This window comes from Camelus ferus, chromosome 11 (assembly GCF_009834535.1).
Source record: "Camelus ferus isolate YT-003-E chromosome 11, BCGSAC_Cfer_1.0, whole genome shotgun sequence".
NCBI classification, from domain to species: domain Eukaryota; kingdom Metazoa; phylum Chordata; class Mammalia; order Artiodactyla; family Camelidae; genus Camelus; species Camelus ferus.
The window spans coordinates 31696876-31718386 of NC_045706.1; the positions used below are offsets into that span (position 1 = coordinate 31696876).

Here is a 21511-nt window from a genome sequence, read left to right on the forward strand (position 1 = left end):
TGGTTCATCTTTTAACCCCTAGATGTGACATGGGCCATCCTAACAATAGTGGCCTTAGAATCCTTGACTGTTTAATTAAAAAAAACCAAAAAACCCAGCTTAGTTCCACTTCCTTGAGCATGGGGCTGGGAATGTGGCAGCTTGGAAGATAAGCTGGGGAGAGCAAGCTTTTATGATGATAGATGTGTTTAGCATAACCTCCCTCATTGCCTCCTTGAAGAACAGCCTATATCAAAGTGGCTATCACTGAGCTACGAAAAAATGTCTGCCCACTCTGAGCTTCCACCTCTGCTTCTGCACTAAGCAGCTGCTCCTGATTCTGCCAACAGTCTCACCTCTTGTGGTGGGGCTGGGGCCAGGGAGAGGAGTTGGCATCTCTTGGGCCGTGAGCACAGCTGCACTGCCACTGTTGGCAGAGGCCGCTGGGGCCAAGGCAAGGACAGCAGCCTGTTGCAGATGTTGGACAGGCAGTTGGCCACGTGGCTGTGAAACTTGTGTTCAGAAGTTGGCGATGCTGGCAGCGAAATGAACGAGGCTGTCATCCTCAGCCCAGAAGGAAACCGGCTTCAGCTCCAGCAGTTCATGTGCACAGCCAGGTGACGGGGAACAGTAACAGACACGCATATTATGCAAGAGTGACCTATGCCTTACACTCTGATGATGCCCGCCTACCTTGAGGAAAGTGTGTACTTCTCAGTGGCTCTCTTTCCTGATGATCATGTTATTTCCTTTGCACTGGCTGGGCTGACTTGACTGCTAGTCCTTGTGAGCAAGGTCATGCAGTTGTGGAAGTTTATACAATACCAGCGTGGTTTGTGAACCTGGCATAAGCCAGGCCACGTGGGATTCAGACTGACTTTGAGCTGACCTTAGCTAAGGCTTGGGATGCTGTTGGAAGAACAGGAAAGAGGGTTGTACTTGAAATGGGCAAAATAGGTCATTATGACGCTGCAGTGGGCTGGGTTCACGGCATCTATTTCTTTTTCCTTGAGTTGGTCTAAATCTGGCTTTGGAAAGTTTTCAAGCTTCACATGTTTTTTTTTCTCCGTAGCATAGCTTGAATAGAAATGTCAGTGTTGTTTTAGGCCCTTTTTCCACCTTCTGATCAAGTTGGGAACCTAGTGGAGCTTTAGTCTGTGCTTAACCTTTTGCTTATTAACCTTTTGCAGTTTGTAAGCTTTTGAGTAATACTTTGTCCTTTTTCTTTTTAAAGACACAGGTACTGGCTTACAGTACTCATACTCTTTGGTGGATTATGAATCCTATATTTTAATATTTATTTGATTGAAGCTTTCATTCTCAGGATGGATTTTCTTGTGAAAACGTGGAAACTGCATTTCAGAGCAGCAAGAGTGGGCTTCTTGCTCTGTTTTGTCCTGTTTTGACAGATGGAGCTGCATTCTATTGATTGTTTTAAAAGCTTAGCACAGCCTCAGTTTAAACTGTTCTATTTAACACCTATCTCTTTTGCATTGTATTAAAGGTGAAGAGTTAGTAAGAGTTAGTCTTTGATTTCGAAGCATTGATAGTTTTGGGGACTGTAGAGAAAGAAGTGGGCAGTAAGAATGTTCAGGCCACAGGACAAAGCCATGTAAATAACAGAGACATCTTGTATTCTGTCACAGCAGTATCTGTGCCCTGCCCAGGCAGAGACTCTGGAAAGCGGGGGATGCTTTTAGTTCAGAGAAGCCAAACCCCCCCCCCCATGAGAACTTTCTTTGGAAGAGAGTAAATTTCAGGCACTGAAGCGGCAGGTGCACATTTGGTAGGCTGAGGCAGAGAGAATGTTTCAGAAGAGGTGTAGCTCGGGACAGGACTTGCTGACAGGAATTGCATAGGGGTGAGGCTCTGAGCAAGTGAGACCAACAGAGGATATGTAATTTGAAAGAGTTCCCAATGGGAAGCTGACTGAGAGGACCTGGTGAAAAATTTTGAAAGCTGAGAACAAAGACTTGGGCTGTCTTTCAAAATAGAATGGATAGCCTTAGTCTTGAGAAGAGGAGATGGTGGCACAGAGAAAACCCTTCGGTAGCAGCATTAAGAACTCATCAGAAAAGTATTAAACTGCTAGGAGGAGGAGGAATTCAATTGTCAAAGTTCAGGCAATATATATACAGGGCCAGATTAAAGCGTCATCAGCAGGCAAGTGTCTACCAGGTTAAAATTTAGAATTTGCCAACTGTCTGATGCTGAATGAGGCAGGGCATCACACAGTGGGGCAAGGACTAGATATTTGTGGCCTCTGACGTGGACATTAGCAGTTACTAGTTGTATGACCTTGAGCAAGTTATTTAATCTCTGAACCTCAGTTTACTCATCCAAGTTAATACTACTCACTGAGATATTCAAAGGATTATGTGAGACAGTGTACATATGCACCAGCACAGGCTTAATAGGTGTCAAATAATATTAGTGTCCTTCCCCCTGATGAAAATGTGATGTTCACTAAAAATAAACTGCCCAACTGGTTTGACCAGTTCCTGCCCACACCCCTAGTCTGGTCTCAGTTTTCTTGGTCAGGTGATTGTTGGAACTGACCGTGACCAGAACTGACAGGTTGGCAGACCTCACAGGGACCTCTTTATATAGGGAATGTGTGGTTACATAAACAGAGCAGACTTTAAGCCCAGATGCCCTGGGTCACAGCCCTGGGCTGCAGGACTTTACTGAGAACACAGGGAGCAGACTGCCAGTTTTTGACTCTGAGGTGGTTCTACCCATCAGACTTGTTTTCTTGTCCATTTGCACCTTCCCTGCCTCCACCTGCCAAACCACAAGCCCACCAAGAAACAGTTGCTAGTGTAATAGAAAACACAAAACAGGCTAGAACCAAAACATTTGAGCCTCAGCCCTATGTGGTAAATATAGTCAAAGAAATAGGTAGGTTCTGAACCCAGAGGGAATGTTTAGGAACCCATGGACATACCTGCTGAGTCATCTCTACATCTTAACTTAGGCTAAATCCTTCCCTTGGAATGTCCTCCATTTTTTCACCTGTGTCAAACCATTAAGAGCTGGCTCCTATGCCACCACCAACAGAAAGTCTCCCCTGATTTCTCTGTCCACGTCTTCACTGAAAGATCTGTCTTCCTTCTATGAAGTCCAACTTTTGAAGATATGTTTTAGGAAATACCTCTAAGGGTCCTTAATGCATTGTTCCTGGATTAGCGTTCTCTGTGTACTTATTCTTCATGGACTGGTTTATAAATTTCTTGAGAACAAGGGCTTGCTCATGTCAGTATTCCCCTGCAGTGCCTAGGGTGCATAGGAAGTGTTCGGTTATTCTTGGAGATCTGATGTTCTTATCCAAGAGGAGAGTGAAGAAGGGATCCAGTTCAGAGACCTACTGTGTTTTCCAGGCAGCAGGCGGGAAACTGATGAGCTGTTTCATCTCTCCCCGCCCACCTGTACTCTAACTGATGAGCTCTGTGAACTCTACTCACTGTTTTCCAAATGATCTGACCCTTTGACCCTTCCAAGCCTTGGCCTGTGCTCTTTCCTGAACTTGGAATGCCTTTCTTTACTAGAAAAGTACTTATCCTCCAGCCCGGATATGGTCTTTGCTCTATGGCTTTCCCTGATGTTTGGACGCCTCTGCTCCATGTATCTCTCACCAGTGTCCTATAGGACATAACCCAACCTCGCCCTTTCCTATTTTCTTAGTCACATATTTACAAGCTGAGCTTTTCCAGGGCAGGGTTCTTCCTTGGCGTATTCATCTTTGTGGCTTCGTGTAGCTAGTATCATGCTGTGTATCTCCTAAACAATTTTGGTTCTATTGAAATGGATCCAAAGACAAAGACTCCTGAGGCAAACCAGGTAAGTCCTCTGACCTGAAAGCCAAGGTCAGGGAGAATGTTTGGAACAGACTTCCCTGTGCCAAAAAAGGTCTGAACTCAAGCAGCTCTGGCTGGAGAGGTGCCCTTCAGGTCTCTCTAGGAAGGTCACAGGAAATCAGGGAGCCTGGATTCTGTGCAGGGAGAGATCCAGACCTTGAATCCTTGCTCCTGGGGCTGATCTCACGCTGTAAGAAACTGGCCCTGCCTTGGTCAGTCACCGTTTCATGAATGCAGCCGTAGCTCAGGGCACAGCTCTGCAAGCTGGAATGGTTTTCCCACTGTGGTCAATGCTTGAAACATAGAAATCACTAAGAGCATTAGCTGATTTTAAGAACTAGCAGATCTTTCAAAAGATCACAAACTCTTCAGAGAGTGGGAGATTACATTACCTCCTTCTCCGGAAAGGCCTTGTGGTTTTAATTTCTTTCCACAAATTTTTATTTTGAAAAATTTCAAAACCTACAAAAAGTTATAAGAATGGTACAGTGAACACGTACATCACCTTCCTCTAGACTTGCCAGTTGTTAGCATTTTGCCATGTCTGCCTTCTCTTTGTTTCTGTCAGTATGTGTATATGTACGTTTGTATATTTTGAGGAACCATTTAAGAGCAAGTTGTAGCCCTCAAGCCTCCTTGCTCCTAATGCTTTATCATATGTCTTCTGAGAGCAAGAAGTATCCAGGCTGTTCTAGTAATGTCATTGAGAGCTGGTTTTTGTTGCTTTTTTTTTTTTCAGGATCCAGTCAAAGTCTAGCCTTAGGTTTAGTTGTCATGTCTCTTTACTCTCCTTTAATTTAGACAGTTTCCTAGACTTTTTGTCTTTTGCATCATTTGTAGAGTTTGCGTTGAATGTTTTATAGAATACCACTTAATTTAAAATGACAGTTTGTTTCCTCATAATGAGATTCAGGTGAAACACTGTTAGCGGAGAGACTGCGTGGATGACGTGCTGCGTTGAGGACATAATGCAGGAGGCAGGGTTTGCCCTATGTTTGGTGACACTAAGTGTGATCATTTGGTTAAGGTGTTGTCTGCCAGATTCCTCCACTGTAAAAGTAGCTCTTTCTTCCTTTGCAAATACTGATTAGTCTTTGATAACTTAAGATTGTATGAATCTGTTGTATCCCCTCCCAGATTTACCCAGTGGTTTTAGCATCCATTGAAGATTCTTGCTCAAGTTGATAATTAGTGTGATAGTGATGTTCATTTTATTATAATCTTATTTACTTCAGTGAGATCTGCTCTTTAACTCCCTCAAGAGCATTAATTCTAAGTATACAACGTAAAAATACATTGAAAACCAATAAGCATCTTTACTGAATAGGAAAATTTGATTGACTTAAAGCTAAATCCGAACTTCTGATTATTTTGAAATTCATCATTTCAACTCTTCTTAATATAGTTTTGTGGGCTTTGGAGCAAATATATCTACATAGTTCTTAGGGCAAAAGCACAGGCGACCACTTCTTGCCACTAAACCACTGTCAAATGATCACTGTTACAAAGGTGACAATAGACAAGTACTTATTTGCTAGTGATACTGAACATTCTATCTTATCATTTTTAGCTGAGACAGTGTAGGTTAGTGGATGAAGACCGAGGACTCTGGACGCTGCCCTAAATTCCAATCCCACATTTAATCTCTAGGATTTAATCCTAGGTGTTGCGTAGCCTCTCAGAGCTTCAGTTTCCTCATCTGTAAAATGGTGGTAATGACAGCCGTGTTTACCTCATAGAATGACTGCGAGGGAAAGCGGTTATTAATTAGCAAAGTGCCTTGCGCATTGTAAGCACTTACTAACTGGCATTTGTGGTGGCGATTGTTGTTGGTACTAGGGATCAGGTATTAAAAAGTATAATCTGAAAAATGATGTACTTAAGAGCTCAGGAAACTTTGTGTTCGAAAGGTAGCCAAGAACATTTTGGAGGTTGTTATACTTAAAGTGTTCTCAGGTATTAAGAGAAGAAAATATTTTAATTCAATGTGTCCTTCACAACCTGGCCCAGATACCATGGAATTACCCCGGTGAAGCCCACCGCCCCTCTCCCCCCAGCCCTGTACCTCTTTATCCCAGAGGAGTACATTGGTCAGCTCAGGCTCATCCAGAATCCCTCCCTATTCTGCCTTTCCTCCCCACTCCCCAGCCTGTTTGGCACCAGTGGGAAAGCAGGCAGTGTCCTGCCACCCACTCTGCCCATTACCTGGGGTGGTGATGGTGACTGTGCCAAGGGATCCTGCTGCTTCCCCGAGAGCCCGTATTTCCACCCACAGACTGGCTGGGGCGGAGGCCTCCCGCAGCTCAGCGCGTCTGTGAATCCCTCTCAGACTTCTTAGGTACTTGGGTAATAAGGTCGCCATTTCTGAAGCTCGAGGTTTAGAATCCTGTTGTTTCTCGTTGGCTCAGAGGGCAAGAGAGAACGGAGGAAGTTAACAATTTTTTGGCCAAGTTTTTAAAATGCCTTTCAAACTAATAGAAGAACCTGCCATCATATTGACAGTTTGAAGAGCTTGATTTATAGGTATAATAGACTTTTATTTAAAGAATATGTTAAAATCAGCAAATGATACCACATCTGATAGTTCTCTCTCCTGGTGGCAATGGCTAGTGGTATATGAAAGCAAATGTTCAGTCATTTTATTATTTGTTTACAGTAATATTCAGCCTCTCTTTCAAAAAACTTTAATTAAGTTTTTCTTTAGTATCTAGACTACTTCCCTTTATTCACCAAATGCTTGCAAATGCAAAGTAGAAAGTGTATCTCATTCATTTGAACTCTAATTTTTAGAATGAGACCATACGCAAAACTCAAGTTTTACATATCACAATAACTGAAAATGCAGTGAAAGAAAAACTGACAGTGACATGCTAATCCTAGTTTACAGAGCACTGTGCATCTATTACCTCACAGTCTACATCTCTGTAAGATAACCAGGACAAGTACCTAGTCTCTTCCTTTTACAGAGAAAAAGAGCCAAGACTCGGAAACTTTAAGTAAACATTCAAGTTCACGATTCTACCACTTATTGGTTAACTTCAAACAAGTCTCTTAATCTCTCTGTGAAGTTTCTTTAACTGGAAAGTGGAATTTAAAATAGTGCCCACCTCACAGGGAGTGTGTGACGATGAAAGGAGTTAATACACGTTCAGCACTGAGAAATAGTGCCTGGTACATAGTAAATGCTCAGTAAGTGTTAGCTATTCGCCGTTAGGACCACACAGCTAGTAAGTGTCAGGACTAGGGCCCAAATCCAGACCTTCTGACTCCTAGTCCAGAGCGCCTTCTGCAGTGCCACGTGGGATATGCCTTTTAGTCAGTCATTGATTTAACTTCCGTCTCACGCTGACCTTGTTATTCTTGAAGGGATCTTTTTCTGCTTTGTTTACTTTGACTTTGAATTTCTGAAGCTCAAAAGGGAAACGTGTTTGAAGAATTCTTCCTTCCTGATTTTTTAAAAATTCTCTGATTTCTGTTGTCATCTGGGTTTGGTTGACCCTGAGGTATCAGAAAGGGTTTTAGGAGATGAACGTATGATAAACTTGTTTTCATGGGTGATTTGGTGTTTCTGGTGAATTTTGTTTGGGTTGGAAGGCCTGAGGTAGGAAGTAGGCTTTAAGGAAATGGTTGGACCTGAGTCACACCCCTTGTCTGTGATGCTGAGAGAATATTGTCATTATTGAGAGTGGCAGCTTTCTGATCAGAGAGTAAAGATGATTTGTTGTGAAAGAGCCATTCCAAAGAAATTGCTGGAGTATTCTGGTCCATTCCCTGGGCAAGGGAGAGAAGTTGTTTGTAGACATTTTTCTTGGTAATAATATTTGTAGCAGGCTTTTACTTGTGACTCCCAATTGTTTTTACTCTGTCTCTTGCAAGTACTGACATTTACGGCTGTGAGAGAGGCCTGAGTGAAAATCTGCATGCTTTCGTGGTAGCTTCTCTAGGGGGAGACACCCTTGCTCTCCTCCGATGCTCAAGTTGAACGCAGTGCAGGATTTGAAGTGGAAGGTGGTAGAAGGTGGGCAGCGACGTATAGGAAAGGCGCGGCCAGCCTGGTAACCTTGCCGAGGGGAGGAGCTGGAGGAAGCCCCAGCGCACTGAGCATGCCCCGCAGCACATAGTGTGCACAGGCGGGGTCCTCTCTGAGAACAAGACATCCAATATGCCTCTCGGGACCTTTGTGGAAGATCCGTACCAGGATTTAACCTGGTGAGGTTAGAGAGGACGTGCTAAGACCTCCTCTTTGTGACATTTGCATTTTTTAACTCACCGATCTCTAATATTCTCTTTGCCCAGTGTAATTAATGTTCTCACGTTAAATGAAAACACTGAAGTTTTAATAGACTCCCTGGGACGTGGTAATCATTTGATGCTATTTCCAAAAGAGACAGAGTATGAAGAAATGATGTATTATCCTTTCTAGTTTTGCAGTTAGGTTTTATTTTTCTTGCCTGGCCACGTGCTGAATCCTTTGACCCATCTAAGCCTGGGAGTAAAGCCCAGAAAACAACTCTGGGTCCTGCCGGGTAGGCGGCCTCCCTCTTATAGCTCCACACCCACTCCTGTGAGCTTGGCACTTTCCCCCGCGTGCTTCTGCCTGTTGCATTGGCCACTCTTGGTGTGCTGGAGAGTGGTTGATTTTTTTTCCTACTATGTTTGCTTGGATGCTGTCTCTAGTAGATGAGGAGTTGGGGGAAAGGATAAAAAAAAGAGGACTCGTTATTCATTGTCCACTGTCACTGTCATTACGTGCTGCCCAGGCCTCCAAGAGAGCTTTGCTTCTAGGCCAGTCGATTAGCATCTTTGTTTGATGTGTGAGAAGCTTCTCAATACAGGGGTTCTTATCCTTCTTCACCACTTACATCATCCTGGCACACAGTGCTCCAGAGACCTATGCTAGTGATGGCGTCCTTTGAGGTCAGGAGCAGGACTGTGAGTGGAGGTGACAGCTGAGAGACTTAGCAAAGCTAGAGGGATTGTGGAGAGGCTGAAGGGCTGAAGGTTCAGGCTTAGACTAGCTCATGATGGGCCTTTGCTCAGCTGCCAGTCATGCATGCCAGTGGGGCAGCAAGTGCCAGAGCTGGCCCCTTTGAAGTCTTTGCTGATTCTCTCAAGTCACAGACCTTGCTTGGGCGCCCGTGGCACTTTTCGTCCCCACTTCCCTCCCTCAGCTTTGTAGCGAGTGGTTAATTGTCTAAAAGTCTGTGTCTTCTACCACGCGAGTCTCTTGGCCGCAGAAACCTAGTCTCGTTCATCTCAGTTTTCTCATAATCCATAGATTGTGTCTCGCTTGTAACAGCTGCTCAGTAAATCTTACTGAACTGAGCTAATAAACAAAGCTGGCTGCATCCATGGACATCCTGCAGGCAGCATCCACGTTTACAGAGCATGTACTCGGCCATGAGACGAGAGTATCCTTGAAGAAACAGATCATCACATCAGACATAATGTGTAAAGATACCCTAGGTTATTGTTGGGCTTTTGTTTTTTGGGTTTTTTTTTGGACGACTTTTGTTAAGATATAATTCACAGTTCACCCATTTAAAATGTACAGTTCAGTGGTTTCCAGTATGTTCACAGAGTTAGGCAATCAATACCACAATCAATTTTAGAAAATTTTCATCATGCCCCAAGGAAACACTGTACCTGTTCCCTCCGCCCTCTCAGCCCTAGGCAACCACTAATCTATTTTTTGCCGCTATAGATCTGCCTATTCTGGACATTCCATATAGATGGAGCCATACAATATGCGATATTTGGTGCCTGGCTTCTCTCCCTTAGCTTAATGTTTTCAGGGCACATCCTTATTGTAACAGGTGTCAAGCCTAAAGGTTGGTGGAAGTTGGAGGGCAGGGGATGTTTGTTTCCTGTCTGGCAGTTGTGAGACCAATGGTGCATCTGCCTGCTGTCATTAAAGATGGCCAAACCTATTCCATAGAAATGTTCTGAACTCGCTCCCCTGAGTAATTATGGGAATTAAGCAAGGCAAAGTCTTTGAGCCCCTAATACAGTGCCTGACACATGAGGTCCTCAGTGACTGTTACTTCCCTGGGTCACACTTCAAGTTCTTAGATTTTAGTAAGAATTTGCCAAAGCGAAATGAGATGAATTTTTAATGACACTTTGAGTTTAATTTACTGATTCCTCCCCCCACCCTTTTGTTTTTGTTCTCTCCAAGGCTATGCCTTTCTGCTGTTCCAGGAGGAGAGCTCAGTACAAGCTTTGATAGATGCCTGCCTAGAAGAAGACGGGAAGCTGTACCTGTGCGTGTCAAGCCCCACCATCAAGGATAAACCGGTAAGTAACACTCAGCCAGCCGTTGCTTTCCCAGAGCTCGTGTGCAATCAGAATAGCTGATCGCCTCCTCCTTGTCATGGGAATGCTGGTAACTACGATCCTCTTACCTGGGGTGACCTTGCTGTGCAGTGGAGCTGGACTGTTGTTGATGGGAAGCTAATAACAAATTACTCAGTATTTTGTTTTGTACCTTTGGGACCACGTGTAAACAAATGTGCCCTTGTCTTTCACTTTACAGCTCTTTTAAGCTAATTCCTATTCAGAAACTGAATTGAAGTAAATAATGCTCTTAGTGGTTTTGGCAGCTGGTTTCTGTCATTATTTCAGATCAAGGACAGGAGTAATTTATTTATTATTTTTTAAAAGATCGTAATCATCTATGTTTATGTGCCTTTGTATGCAAGGCATTGTGCTGGGTGGTACCCACAGCTGGCTAAATAGAGCTCTCTGGGCCAGGAGCGTATACCCTAAAATGGGTATCTTCAAACAGGGCAAGGGAGGGAAAGGACAGAGAACATGGACCCCGAATCATAAATAAGTGTACACTCATACAGAATTGTGGTTGAGTTTGTGGTTTCAAAGAGTGTGAGGGGGTAAGTCACAGGGTAAGAGAGAAAGATTGCTTCCTTTCTCCTGGCAGAGAGGATACCCGTGAAGAAGGGGCAAGACTGTATTTAGAGCAGAAGAAAAAACTTAGTTAACACGGCAGAAGTAAGGCTGGGAGGGAAGTGAGCTGGTATGTCAGGACTTGATGTGAGGAGCGGGAAATAGAGTAAACATAGCAATGTGGATAAGGGAGTAAGGCAAGTGTCTATCATGGGGCCTGCAGAAGCCCCTGTAAGGCTTACACCAGAGGTGTGGGGCTGGCTTGACAGCTAGTTTTATTCTCAGAAATGTGTCTGGAGAAAGAGTTGTGGTTGGACATAGAAGTTCCCAGTTTGATCATGTAAATATCTTCTTGACTCTGAATGAAGTCACCTAATCCCTGCTGCATGTTGGTTTCCTTATCTATAAAATGAGAATAATGGTTCCTCTCTGGGATGTTGAGATACTCAGATCAGCGGAAAATGAATATGAAGGCATTTGGAAGGTTGGGTACTTGGGCAAATCGTGCTATTAGCCCTACATAGCACTAGAGGATTCAGGAGAGCAAGACTAGAGCTCATCTACAGAGTAACATCTTTTGAAAAGAATGGTGACACCTAGAACAGGGTTTGCAATTGGCTGCAAAAGAACGATGCTGGACCTTGGCTGCCTGTGAGCAGGAGAGTGTGGCTTGTGAGGAAGAGGGAGTTACTAAAGACTGGGGATACTGACTCACAGCACAATAACTGAGGCAGAAGAAGAAGCAAGGGTTTTAGCGAGTGTGAAAGTACCACTATAATTTTCAAATTCTGGAGCCATTACCAAATTTTGGTAACAACAGTTAACAGTGTTGGATAAGGTAGCTATACAGGAAAACAGTAGAAAATAGTGGGTTGGGAAAAAGAGCAGGGAGCCTTTGTTGACTTTAGTCTTAATTTTAACAGTGTGGAGAGGCTGTGTGTTATGAGGGAGAATGGGAAGATGCACTATTTCTTCTGGGTAAATAAGAAAGCTGCAATAACTTCTGTATCTTTAGAATAATATGAAATTAGAAAGACTGAACCCAGTTCAGCTGGGTCTGAGATACGATGTCTGAGGGGTAAATGGTCAACCTCCAGAGAGCCTCGGCCACTGGCACATCAGTGGAAGGGGAGTGGGAGTGATTTGGGAAGGGTGCAGGTGGGGTTGGTCGTGCCCTGGAGGAGAGATTGGAAATGTGTTTATATCTAGAAAGTGGCAGAGGGGTAGGGGTACACACTGAGGTCATCATACCCAGAGCAGAATTGAGGGGAGGAGACGGAGATGACCGGATGGGACGTGTATACCTTGGAAGGGTCAAGGCACCGGCTCCGTGGAAGGAGGAGGAGAACACGCTTCATCAGGGCACGTTCTCACCGGGACTGGACATCCTGTGAGAGGAAATGAGCCGTGGTGGTTGCAGCCAGAGGTGGTGTGGAGGCAGCACTGTTACTTTTGAGTGTTTTCACTCCAAACACATGTATTACCTTCGGCATGGAGGACTTTTGAAATTAATTAGTGTAATTATCTGTTTGGGAAATGTTTATGGGGAAACTAACTTTCATTGTTTGTGTTTCTACGAATTTCTGCCTTATTGCAGTTCTCATTTTCTGAGCTCGAGTGGAGCAGTTTTATGAGAGCTTGGTGAATTCTGAGTGGTGGCTGCTGATTGCGTATTTCTTTGACCCAGGCATACTCAGAATTTCCAGCACAAACAATTTAAATAAAACTTAGGATGAGAAACACAGAAGTCCCTAAGTACCTGTAATCCTAATGAACTGGATCTCATTTTGGGTTCTGGCTCTTTTGGCTCCATTTTTGAAACCTTCTCTTTCTTGGCTTCAGCCCTGCATCCACCACTCCCAGCCCCCTTTGGCCGCACTTCCCTACCAGATTTCGGTACACTCCGCCTGATTTTGGGTGTTCCCGCAGAAAGTGAGAGCTGGGATACATCTCTCGGAGTAAGTGAGGACCTGGGCTCAAAGGAGAGTCAGCCTCTAAAGCTCATGCACCAAACCTTCTGAGCTGTGGCTTTCTCGGTTTTTCTACTTCTGAGCTTGGCTACCTTTCAGGATCCTAGTGCCCTCATTCTGTTGTGTAGTTCTCTCCTCTCCTCCCTGAATTTCTCCTTGGAAATATATACCATGTTCCAAAGCGACCTCACAGATTTTCTATCCTTTGCCCTTCTCCCTTCCCCCAAATCATTCCCCGACTCCCTTTGTGTGGACTAGGTCAATCACATGGTTTAAGGCTGATCTTGAAAGATGGCAAAAGAAACTGTATTTATGGCCTGATTAATTGGCCCCTCAGTCCTAACGAATGGAAGACAAATTGTCAAGAGCAGGAGTGATGGCAAAGCTTATAGATCTATAATTTTTTCCCCTCTCCTCCCATAAGACGAGTTCCACAGCCCAGATGCTGCCAGCATACCCAAAGAGAGCTGTGTCCTTTTCCATGCTTCCAGTGAAGCAGGCAGACATTGTGACAGCGGTCCTCCTGTTGAAGGGACTCAACTTTTTGAATGTATAAATAGGCTGAAGCTGAAGGTTCAAGACAGCAGGCTGATAGAACAGGAAACCTAAGAGGGTCTAGCAGACTGAGGGGCTGAAAAGGAGGTGAGGAGGGAGATAATATTGTGGTTCTGACCTCCTAGAACACTTGGGCCAGAGATGTGGGATAGCAAACACCTGGAGATGAGTATCAGAGAAGTTTCCTAATTCTTCTTCCTTATGATTTATAGCATAATCACAATCTATAAATATCCTGAAATAAGACAGGTTGACTTTGCTATACACTTAAGAATGGTCTTACCAGACTGAGGTGTGCTTACGTAAGGTCAGTTCTTCAGGTTATTGCTCAGGTCATCCACTTAAAACTAGAAAGACAAAAATTGAAAAAAAAAATGGTGGGAAAAAAGGAAGCTGAAAATAGAGACTGGTTTAATTCTTTAATTTTTAATTCTGTCTAATCTGTCTGTCATTCCAGTGTCTCCTACCCCCATTTATATATCAGAGGAATCTCTAGCATTTTTGATCACTTTTTTTTAGTTACAAATACAGTCCAGATCCCTTTGCCTAGGATTTAGGACCTTCCCAGTCAAGCTTCAGATTTTTTCCAACCTTAGCTTTTTCTGCTTTTTCTCCTGAACCCCAATCAACAGAAATATTTCTGCCCCCATTTCAATTTCTAATTCCTACTCTTATTTACAGACCCCTCACAAATGCCATCTCTTTGCTGAAGCCTTCTCAGATCACTACACCATCCGTAGTGAATCATGCCTTCTATGATAACCATCTCCAGCCCATGTGCAGCCACCTTTTTAAAATTCTGTGCCTGCCTTTCTTCCTTCAGACCACATTTGACTGCCTACTGTGGGCGACACATTAGTACTGATTACTGTGAATTAGAACTTACTTTGAATCAGACATAAAATCCTGTGTTCAGAAAGCTAATAGTATAATAAGTAGATAAAACAAGTGTATAAATACCCAGATCTATAGAGCCTGGCACATAAAAGATTCTCAAATATTTGTCCAATTAAGAAAAATAACAAATACAATGAAGATATAGATTAAGTACTTTAAACAGTTTATATGCACTTGGAGTGATGAAAGAAAGCTGCTTGGATGAAGTGATGTTTGAACAAGGCCTTCAAGGTTGGAGAGGGTTTGGAGATTGGCCAAAAGAAGTGTGGAGGTGTGGGGGAATAGACATTTTGGAGAAAGGTAACAGTAAGAACACAGAAATGAGAAATGGTGTGGTATGAATGAACACTTAGGTTGGTTGGTTAAATGAAACATGAATGTGAGAAAGGGAATAGAGGGAAATTAAACTGGGAGAAATAGGTAGGGGCTTATACGGCAGTCTTGATTGATGGTTTCAGCCCTTGGGTTTGTGATATATGTCCTCAAACTTTCATTCTCCACCTACTGCCTCCTAAGACAGTAAATATAATTTTATCCTGGCTCAGTTAGATCCGGTTTTGTGTCATGTCCCACCTTGGAAAGCTTTAGCACTTCTGATCTTGATTTATTTGTTCCTTGAATCCTCAGTCTAAATTCATGGTTTGGGCACCTTCCATCATAGGAATTTCTCCAAAGAAGGAATTCCTCCTCTAAAACGAGAGAGAACCTCCTATTCATTAGTTTCTTTTTTTTTTTTTCCTAGAGGGGAGGTAATTAGATTTATTTACTTAATTATTTTTAATGGAGGTTCTGGGGATTGAACCCAGGACCTTGTGCATGCGAAGCACCCACCCTACCACTGAGCTATACCCTCCGGCAGTACCTCCTATTCATAATAAGTCCTATTTTTTTCCTGCTGAGTCTCTGAATTTGCGAATGGGTCCAGAGTTTCTCAGCGTTTGAGTCTTTGGAAGCTGTGATTCCTTTCCAGGGAGGTCTGAAAGGTTTCAGCATACAAAATGGTATCCAGTGGACAAAACAGCCAATACCATCCCCTGAGGAATCATAGTCAATGTTTTCCAAAGTGTGTTCTAAAGAACATGTGTCTCATCAAACACCGGTCTCTTGAGAGGATGGTTGATAGAGGTTTGCTTATGATAATAATAGATGTCACTTACTGAGCACTTACTTAATGCACTTTATATCCAATTTCTCCTCTAATTAAAGATTCCATAGCCAAAAACATTTGGGAAGCGTTGGTGTATTAAGGTTTCTGAGGAGTCTTGCGATAGATAGATTTGTGTAATACTGTTTAATCCAGCACATCATATTACTTCTTTGGGGATAATACTTGAGAAGATTTTGGTGGAATTCATATTCCATGAAGCTCACTCAAAGAATAGGCTTCTTTCCAGGAAAAACTTAGGTCATTTGAACTTTTCTGTGTACATTCCTCTCAGGAGTTTTAGTGATCAGCATGCCAGTGACAACATCCTTGTCCTGGCACCATGGAGCTGAAAATACACATTTATGTAGACATTGGACAGAATTGTCTGGCTGCAGAGCATGAGTGCCTGAGGCTATGAACCTGGAAGTTGAGGTGGCTGTACTGAGTGCCAGTTTCATTGCCAAATCATTTTCTTGAGCTTTTCTAACCGCTAGTTTTGTTATAGCTTTAAGAAGAATCTGTGGGTCATTTCTTAATGCGCTGGAAATGGGCCAGATGAGTTTGGAGAGAAGACAGAGGCTAATCGCTCACAAGTGAAAATGCATTTTGACTTTTCCAGGAGACTATCGGGAAGCAGAGCTGGTGGCCAGTAGCCTGGATGACAGAGAGCCTTGCAGGCACACAGGTCATTGCAGTGGGAAGAGTACACAGACACTTTGGGTCAGATAAACCAGGGTTTCAGTCCTGAGTTGACGTCACTCTTCTGAGCCTTAGTTTCCTTATCTTTAAAGTAGGGATAATTTTTAGAGCATAGCGGTCATGGCGAGGGTAAACATGACAGTGTGTGTAATGCCTAGCACAGTGGTGCAGCGTAGGTGCTCCAAGGTGCTTCCTTCTTTCAAAAGGAAATCTGTTACGCTTACACTTTCCAAGTGTTGCAGGAACATCAGCAGTGATGATGACCCTAGGCAATTCTGATCACCGAGGAGGTCACCTGGTGACATCAGAACTTGGCACTGAGGAGGCCCACACCCTGGGGCGCTGACTGTGAGCAGACACACTGTACTTCCGTACCTCTGGAAGGCAGCTGTCAGTGGAGTGAGGAGAGTGATCTGGGAGCTGTAGAGGGCCAGCTGCTGGGCATCTTCTTACAGCGCCGCTGTCTGCCCTCAGGAGAACCTCCATTAGTTCACCAGAACGCGGATGAGCACAGAGCACTCACTGAGGGCTGGCACTGTGCGGGGCAGTGGGGACCCACACAGAGAAATGGTCGCAGCCTCGGAGGCCCCAAGAGTCCGATGGAGGGAAATAGACCTGTGAACAGTACGTGGAGTAAGAAGTCGGAGGTGGTCTGGTGGAAGTATTACAGGGAGTAGTTAAGGTGGGGGGTGGCTCAGAAGGCTGAGTGGTCAGATGTTCCTGAGGGAGTCTGGAGAGCCTTTAGAGTGAAGGTGTCTCCTTGAATCTTACACACACTGTACACAGGCATTAATCATAGCATCTAATTGATAATGGCTTTATTTTATCAAGCATAGAGGAAGGATGGACATCACCATTTTCTGGGCACAGTTTATACATGCTCTATGTTTTGTACTGGGTGCCCTTATGAAACAGCACACAGAGTGCTGCTTGAATTGTTCAACAGTAACTGAAGGTCCCAGTGGGTCTGTAAGCCTGTGGTTTCCATGCATCAGGCAAGCTGTGCAGCTTGGTGCATTGGCACCAGTTTCCTTTTTGTACCTGGACTATTCCTGGATGCTGATGGTGGGCCTGGAGCATCCCCAGGGTCACTTTTGGCTCCCTGTCTGGGAGGAGTCCTCTCTGTTTATTGAGGTTCTCTCAGACCTGTGATCTACAAGTATCTGAGGATCAGGAGGAACAGTGTGAGTGTGAGTTAAGAGCTTTTTGCTTTGAGTCTCAGTGGAGTTCTGCCTGGAGGCCCCAGGCTGCCCAGGGTGCAGAAGTCTTACCAAGGCCAATGACTCTGAGCATCTGTTAGGTTCCTTTCTGTCCACTTCCCCCAGAAGATACAGGGAGGGTATCTCCTTTTTCTCACTGGGTGGAGGGCAGCATTTGAGAATAGGTAGCACCTAAACTCCTCGAAGTTGGATGAGCTGTTTGTAGGGAGCTATGCGGTAAAAATTAGGTTGAAGTGAGATACCAAATATGAATGTACTTTGAAGAGTCCAAATCACAATTATTGCTGTTATGGTTGTTAGTTTTGGTGGTTAATAATAATAAAACAACCCCTTACACCATGGAAGAGATGAAGATGCCTCATAAACCACAAACTGGTTTGTTTGTAATACTGTGGGGCACTCCAGTCATTCTGTGAGGTCTGTGATGCTTAAAATAGAATTGCTGACAACCGGGGTGGGTCTGAGTTCATTACCACTACAGCCGAGCCGTTGCAGCTGTATGTCAGCGGACCTAGGTTTAGCTGACTCATCCTGGCTGTCAGAAGAGCCGGGACGCTGCTGCTAATTGGAGAGAGCAGTCCTGATGGTTCTGCAGTATTGTTTTTCCAATTCATGTCGATTGAAAGGATTGTTGGTTTAGGGAGAGAAAAATGGAGACTTTTTCCTGAGGAACTTGAGTAGGAGTTTGAAGGGTATTGAAAAGAGGAAAAACGAAATGGGGCAGGGTTGGGGGTTTGCTGAGCCATGTGCTTTATGGATAACTTGTAGAAAAGAGAACAAATGGCAGGGAAGGGGATTTGGTCAGGCAATTTCCTGAACTGGCCACCAGATTGCACTGTTGTCTCTCAACAGTTTGGTTGCTTTTTGGAGCTGCCTTGAGACAGATTTTGAAAAGGCAGGCACTGTGCAGTGGAATGCTCATGGGATGGATGTCTGTAAAAAGAGAGGACCAGACAAGGATGAAATACAGGGTGAGATGTTCAAAATGAGCTCAAGATAACACTAGTTATCGGTAGATGAATGTCAACAGTCTAAACAGTTGTCTAAACTGAGAGAATTCTAAAGCTATATGGAGACTTGGTCATGTTCAGAAACTTGAAGCCCTAAGGTTTGTGTTTAAAACAGTTTTACTAAAACTGTATTTCTCTTATCGGGTTATTAAAGATATAATAAAAATGCATTTTCTATTTAATTTTAACTTAGAGGCTTTTGCAAATTTTCAGTGAAATGTTCTTTTAGGAAATGATGTTATTTTAGAGCATCCTGTCCAAATGAGTGACCTATATTGCATTTCTTAATATTTTTCCCTAGCACTTGATCTAACCTTATCCCCCATTAATGACTTCCAGTTTTAACTAAGATGAAGCTTTAGTTAACTCTTTTAGAGCAAGAGCAGGAAATAAGTGAGGGAGAGGAAGTTTCTACAACATTTTATTCAGTTAGTTCAACCTTATGCTGTATTTTGATACGTTAAGAGTAAGATCTAATAGGACAGTATTATCCAAAGTGTGGCTATTGATGGGTGTTAATGCAGAAAATAGGTTCAGTGGAAATAATTTTGGAAATGCTGTGTTAAACAACATTTGAACAGGTTCCTTTCCGTGGAACTTCTTAGAGCCTTCAATTAATATACACCAATGGGTGCCATGAAATTCCAAGAAGGAAGGGGTAGTTTATAACTTCTCCCAAACACTGCTTCTCTGGCAGAACAGCCATAGGGACCTGCACTTCACAGAACATCCTTTGGGAAACTTTGAAAAGAAAAATTAATGCTTTCAGGACTAACTGTTGCTATTATATATTAATGTTATAGTCTTTGAGATTTCTTGAAGGCTATCTGAGGAGACTATATGATACAAATTGGTATTTTTTTTTACCACCAAGCTTATGTTTGATTTTTCCCTTTGTCCTTAAAAAGATTTTGTCTTTGGAGATAAGCAGTTCTACAAAGCTGATTAATAATCAGGAGATAAGAATTTAGAAGGTAAATAATTCAGCCAAAGGTAGGTTTATGATCCTCACCAGAACTTCCATAGAAATACATGGTTACAAAAGAAACTAAAGAAAAGCCGTTTTTTAGCGAGGCGGGGAGGGGCAGGTGGGGTGGGGCGAGGGGTGGGGGTAGCTCAAGTGCTTAGCATGCACCAGGTCCTGGGTTCAATCCCCAGTACTTTCTCTAAAAATAAATAAATAAGTAAATTTAATTAACATTCCCCCAACCCACGCCCCCAAACCCCCCATTTTTGTATTTTCTCTCGTAAGTGTTTTTATAGAACAAAACATTCCATTGTGAGCTGTGTGATAACTAAACCTTTCGAGCCAGAGATCATAGACTGGGGTCCACAGAATAGATGTGGCCTGCATATAATTCTGTTTAGCCTGTACAAATGACTTTAACATTTGAGTTAGTTCCCAACATCAAAAAATCTTGATATTTCACATAAAAACATGAATTTCTAGCGGCCTTTGAGAAATGAAAAATTCTGACAACACGTTGGCAAACGATAACTACTCAGCTGGAGCTGCAAGTGCCTCCTTTAAAAGGAGGGGTTTACTCCGCTGTGTCCCCACCAGCCTGCTAACCACTGTCCTGTCCAAAGGCTTGACCCATTGATGCTGCCTGTCCAGCCCTACAGACATTTGGTTTTGAATAAACACTGGTGTGAGGACATATCCTGGCCAAAGGGCTCGTGGGTGTCGCCTCCCAGACAGCCTCTTCCTAGAGCCGCCTTTGTAAGCAAGTGTGGTCAGGTTTCTTCAGGAAGGGGTGTTGGAGCCATGTCAGGCTCGTTTAAGGTAATGGTCATCATTTCTGGTGACGTCCTTATACCTGTTCTTAGGATGCTGAGGCTTTTACTGCCCAGGGTATAGCCTATTTGACAGCATAAGGGAAGAGTTATTTCACACACGGAAAACACACACACACAGTGATCCCTCTATATGTAAAAGTTGTTTTGCCAGAGGCAATTTATGTTGAATTAGGGCAGAGATCTAATGTCATACTTTCTCAAAAATAATTATTAAAGAAATAAAGATAATTAAAAGACCAGGTTTTTTTTGTTTGTTTTTTATTTATTTATTTATTTTTCATTTTTTAATTGAGTTATAGTCATTTTACAATGTGTCAAATTCCAGTATAGAGCACAATTTTTCAGTTATACATGAACATACATATATTCATTGTCACATTCTCTTTCGCTGTGAGCCACCACAAGATCCTGTATATATTTCCCTGTGCTACACAGTACAATCTTGTTTATCTGTTCTACATTTTGAAATCCCAGTCCCTTCCAACCCTCCGTCCCCCTGGCAACCACAAGTTTGTATTCTATGTCTATGAAAAAGACCAGTTGTTTTACTTATATTCTACCCTTCTCTACAAAATATTTGACTCAGCTTATAAGTATGGGATTAAAAAAAGTAGAGAAACGTGTATTTGCTCCCCTGATATATATACCAAGACCAGAGAGTATATTCATGGAGTAAATCAGAAAGATAGAACGTGGATATTAGGCCCTGAGATCTGAGAATAAACCTCAGAAGATGGAGAACATGCCCTGTGTGTGAATGGGCTTGTATGTCTGAGAGAAACCAAAGTGTGAGTGGAACTTCTCAGCACAAACAGCCCCACAGTACTGCTTTCTGCTTAGCGTGTAGAGTGTGCCGGTATTGGCCCGTGTTGACATTTCTCTGATTCTGCAGTGGTGTGAGCCTCTGAGAAGCTGTTTTGTGATGGCAGCTGGGAAATGTGGGTTTTGTGAATAGGGTTAATCATTACTGTCTCCCAAGTCCTCTTCCTGTGTTTTTACTAAGAATAGGGTAAGGGAATGGGTTGTGTATGATGTAATGAAGTGGGGGGGTGGGTCGGAGGGAAGAAGAGGCAGTGAGGAAAGCTCTCAGCAGGAAGGTTTGACATCTTCTGCAGAGTTCTTTTGAGCAGCAGTAACCTCCAGCTATTATAGAACCCGCATTTTCTCTACTTCTGAATAAATGAAAGCAGAACACTATGGATACTACACAGGAATTTTTTTCATTTGTGAGCCACATGCTCAAACTCAAGTATCATAAGGTGAATAGAATTACCTTACCAGGTCCTGAAGCTGCCTTAACTGCTTTATTAGAGACGAGACTAGAAGAAGAGAGGGCTCTGTATAGAAAAAGATATGCCCTACTTTTATTTATTTGTTTATTTTTTTTAATTTATTTTTGGTGACATTAGAATCCTTTTTCTTACAGCGTCAGGAAATTGTGTTTTTAATTAAAAATTAATAATGGGCCCTCATG

The 21511-nt window shown here is 43.1% G+C and overlaps 1 protein-coding gene, 1 long non-coding RNA gene and 1 other non-coding gene across 8 annotated transcripts in view; 1 reads left to right on the plus strand and 2 right to left on the minus strand.

Annotated features, from left to right (window-relative positions):
• Positions 1 to 21511, plus strand: part of CPEB3 (cytoplasmic polyadenylation element binding protein 3) — a 164519-nt gene that overhangs the window by 107890 nt on the left and 35118 nt on the right. For all 6 annotated transcript variants that reach the window (XM_032491321.1, XM_032491323.1, XM_032491322.1 and 3 more), the window contains one exon: positions 10015 to 10133. In XM_032491321.1, the coding sequence (XP_032347212.1) occupies positions 10015 to 10133 (119 nt within the window). The remainder of the gene's footprint in view (positions 1 to 10014; positions 10134 to 21511) is intronic.
• Positions 3489 to 13421, minus strand: LOC116667121. The gene is made up of 3 exons (XR_004323881.1): positions 12516 to 13421; positions 10230 to 10233; positions 3489 to 3499 (listed from the first exon to the last, which is right to left on the minus strand). It is a non-coding gene; the product is annotated as an uncharacterized LOC116667121 (long non-coding RNA).
• TRNAA-CGC lies at positions 14943 to 15014 on the minus strand. The gene has a single exon. It is a non-coding gene; the product is annotated as a tRNA-Ala (tRNA).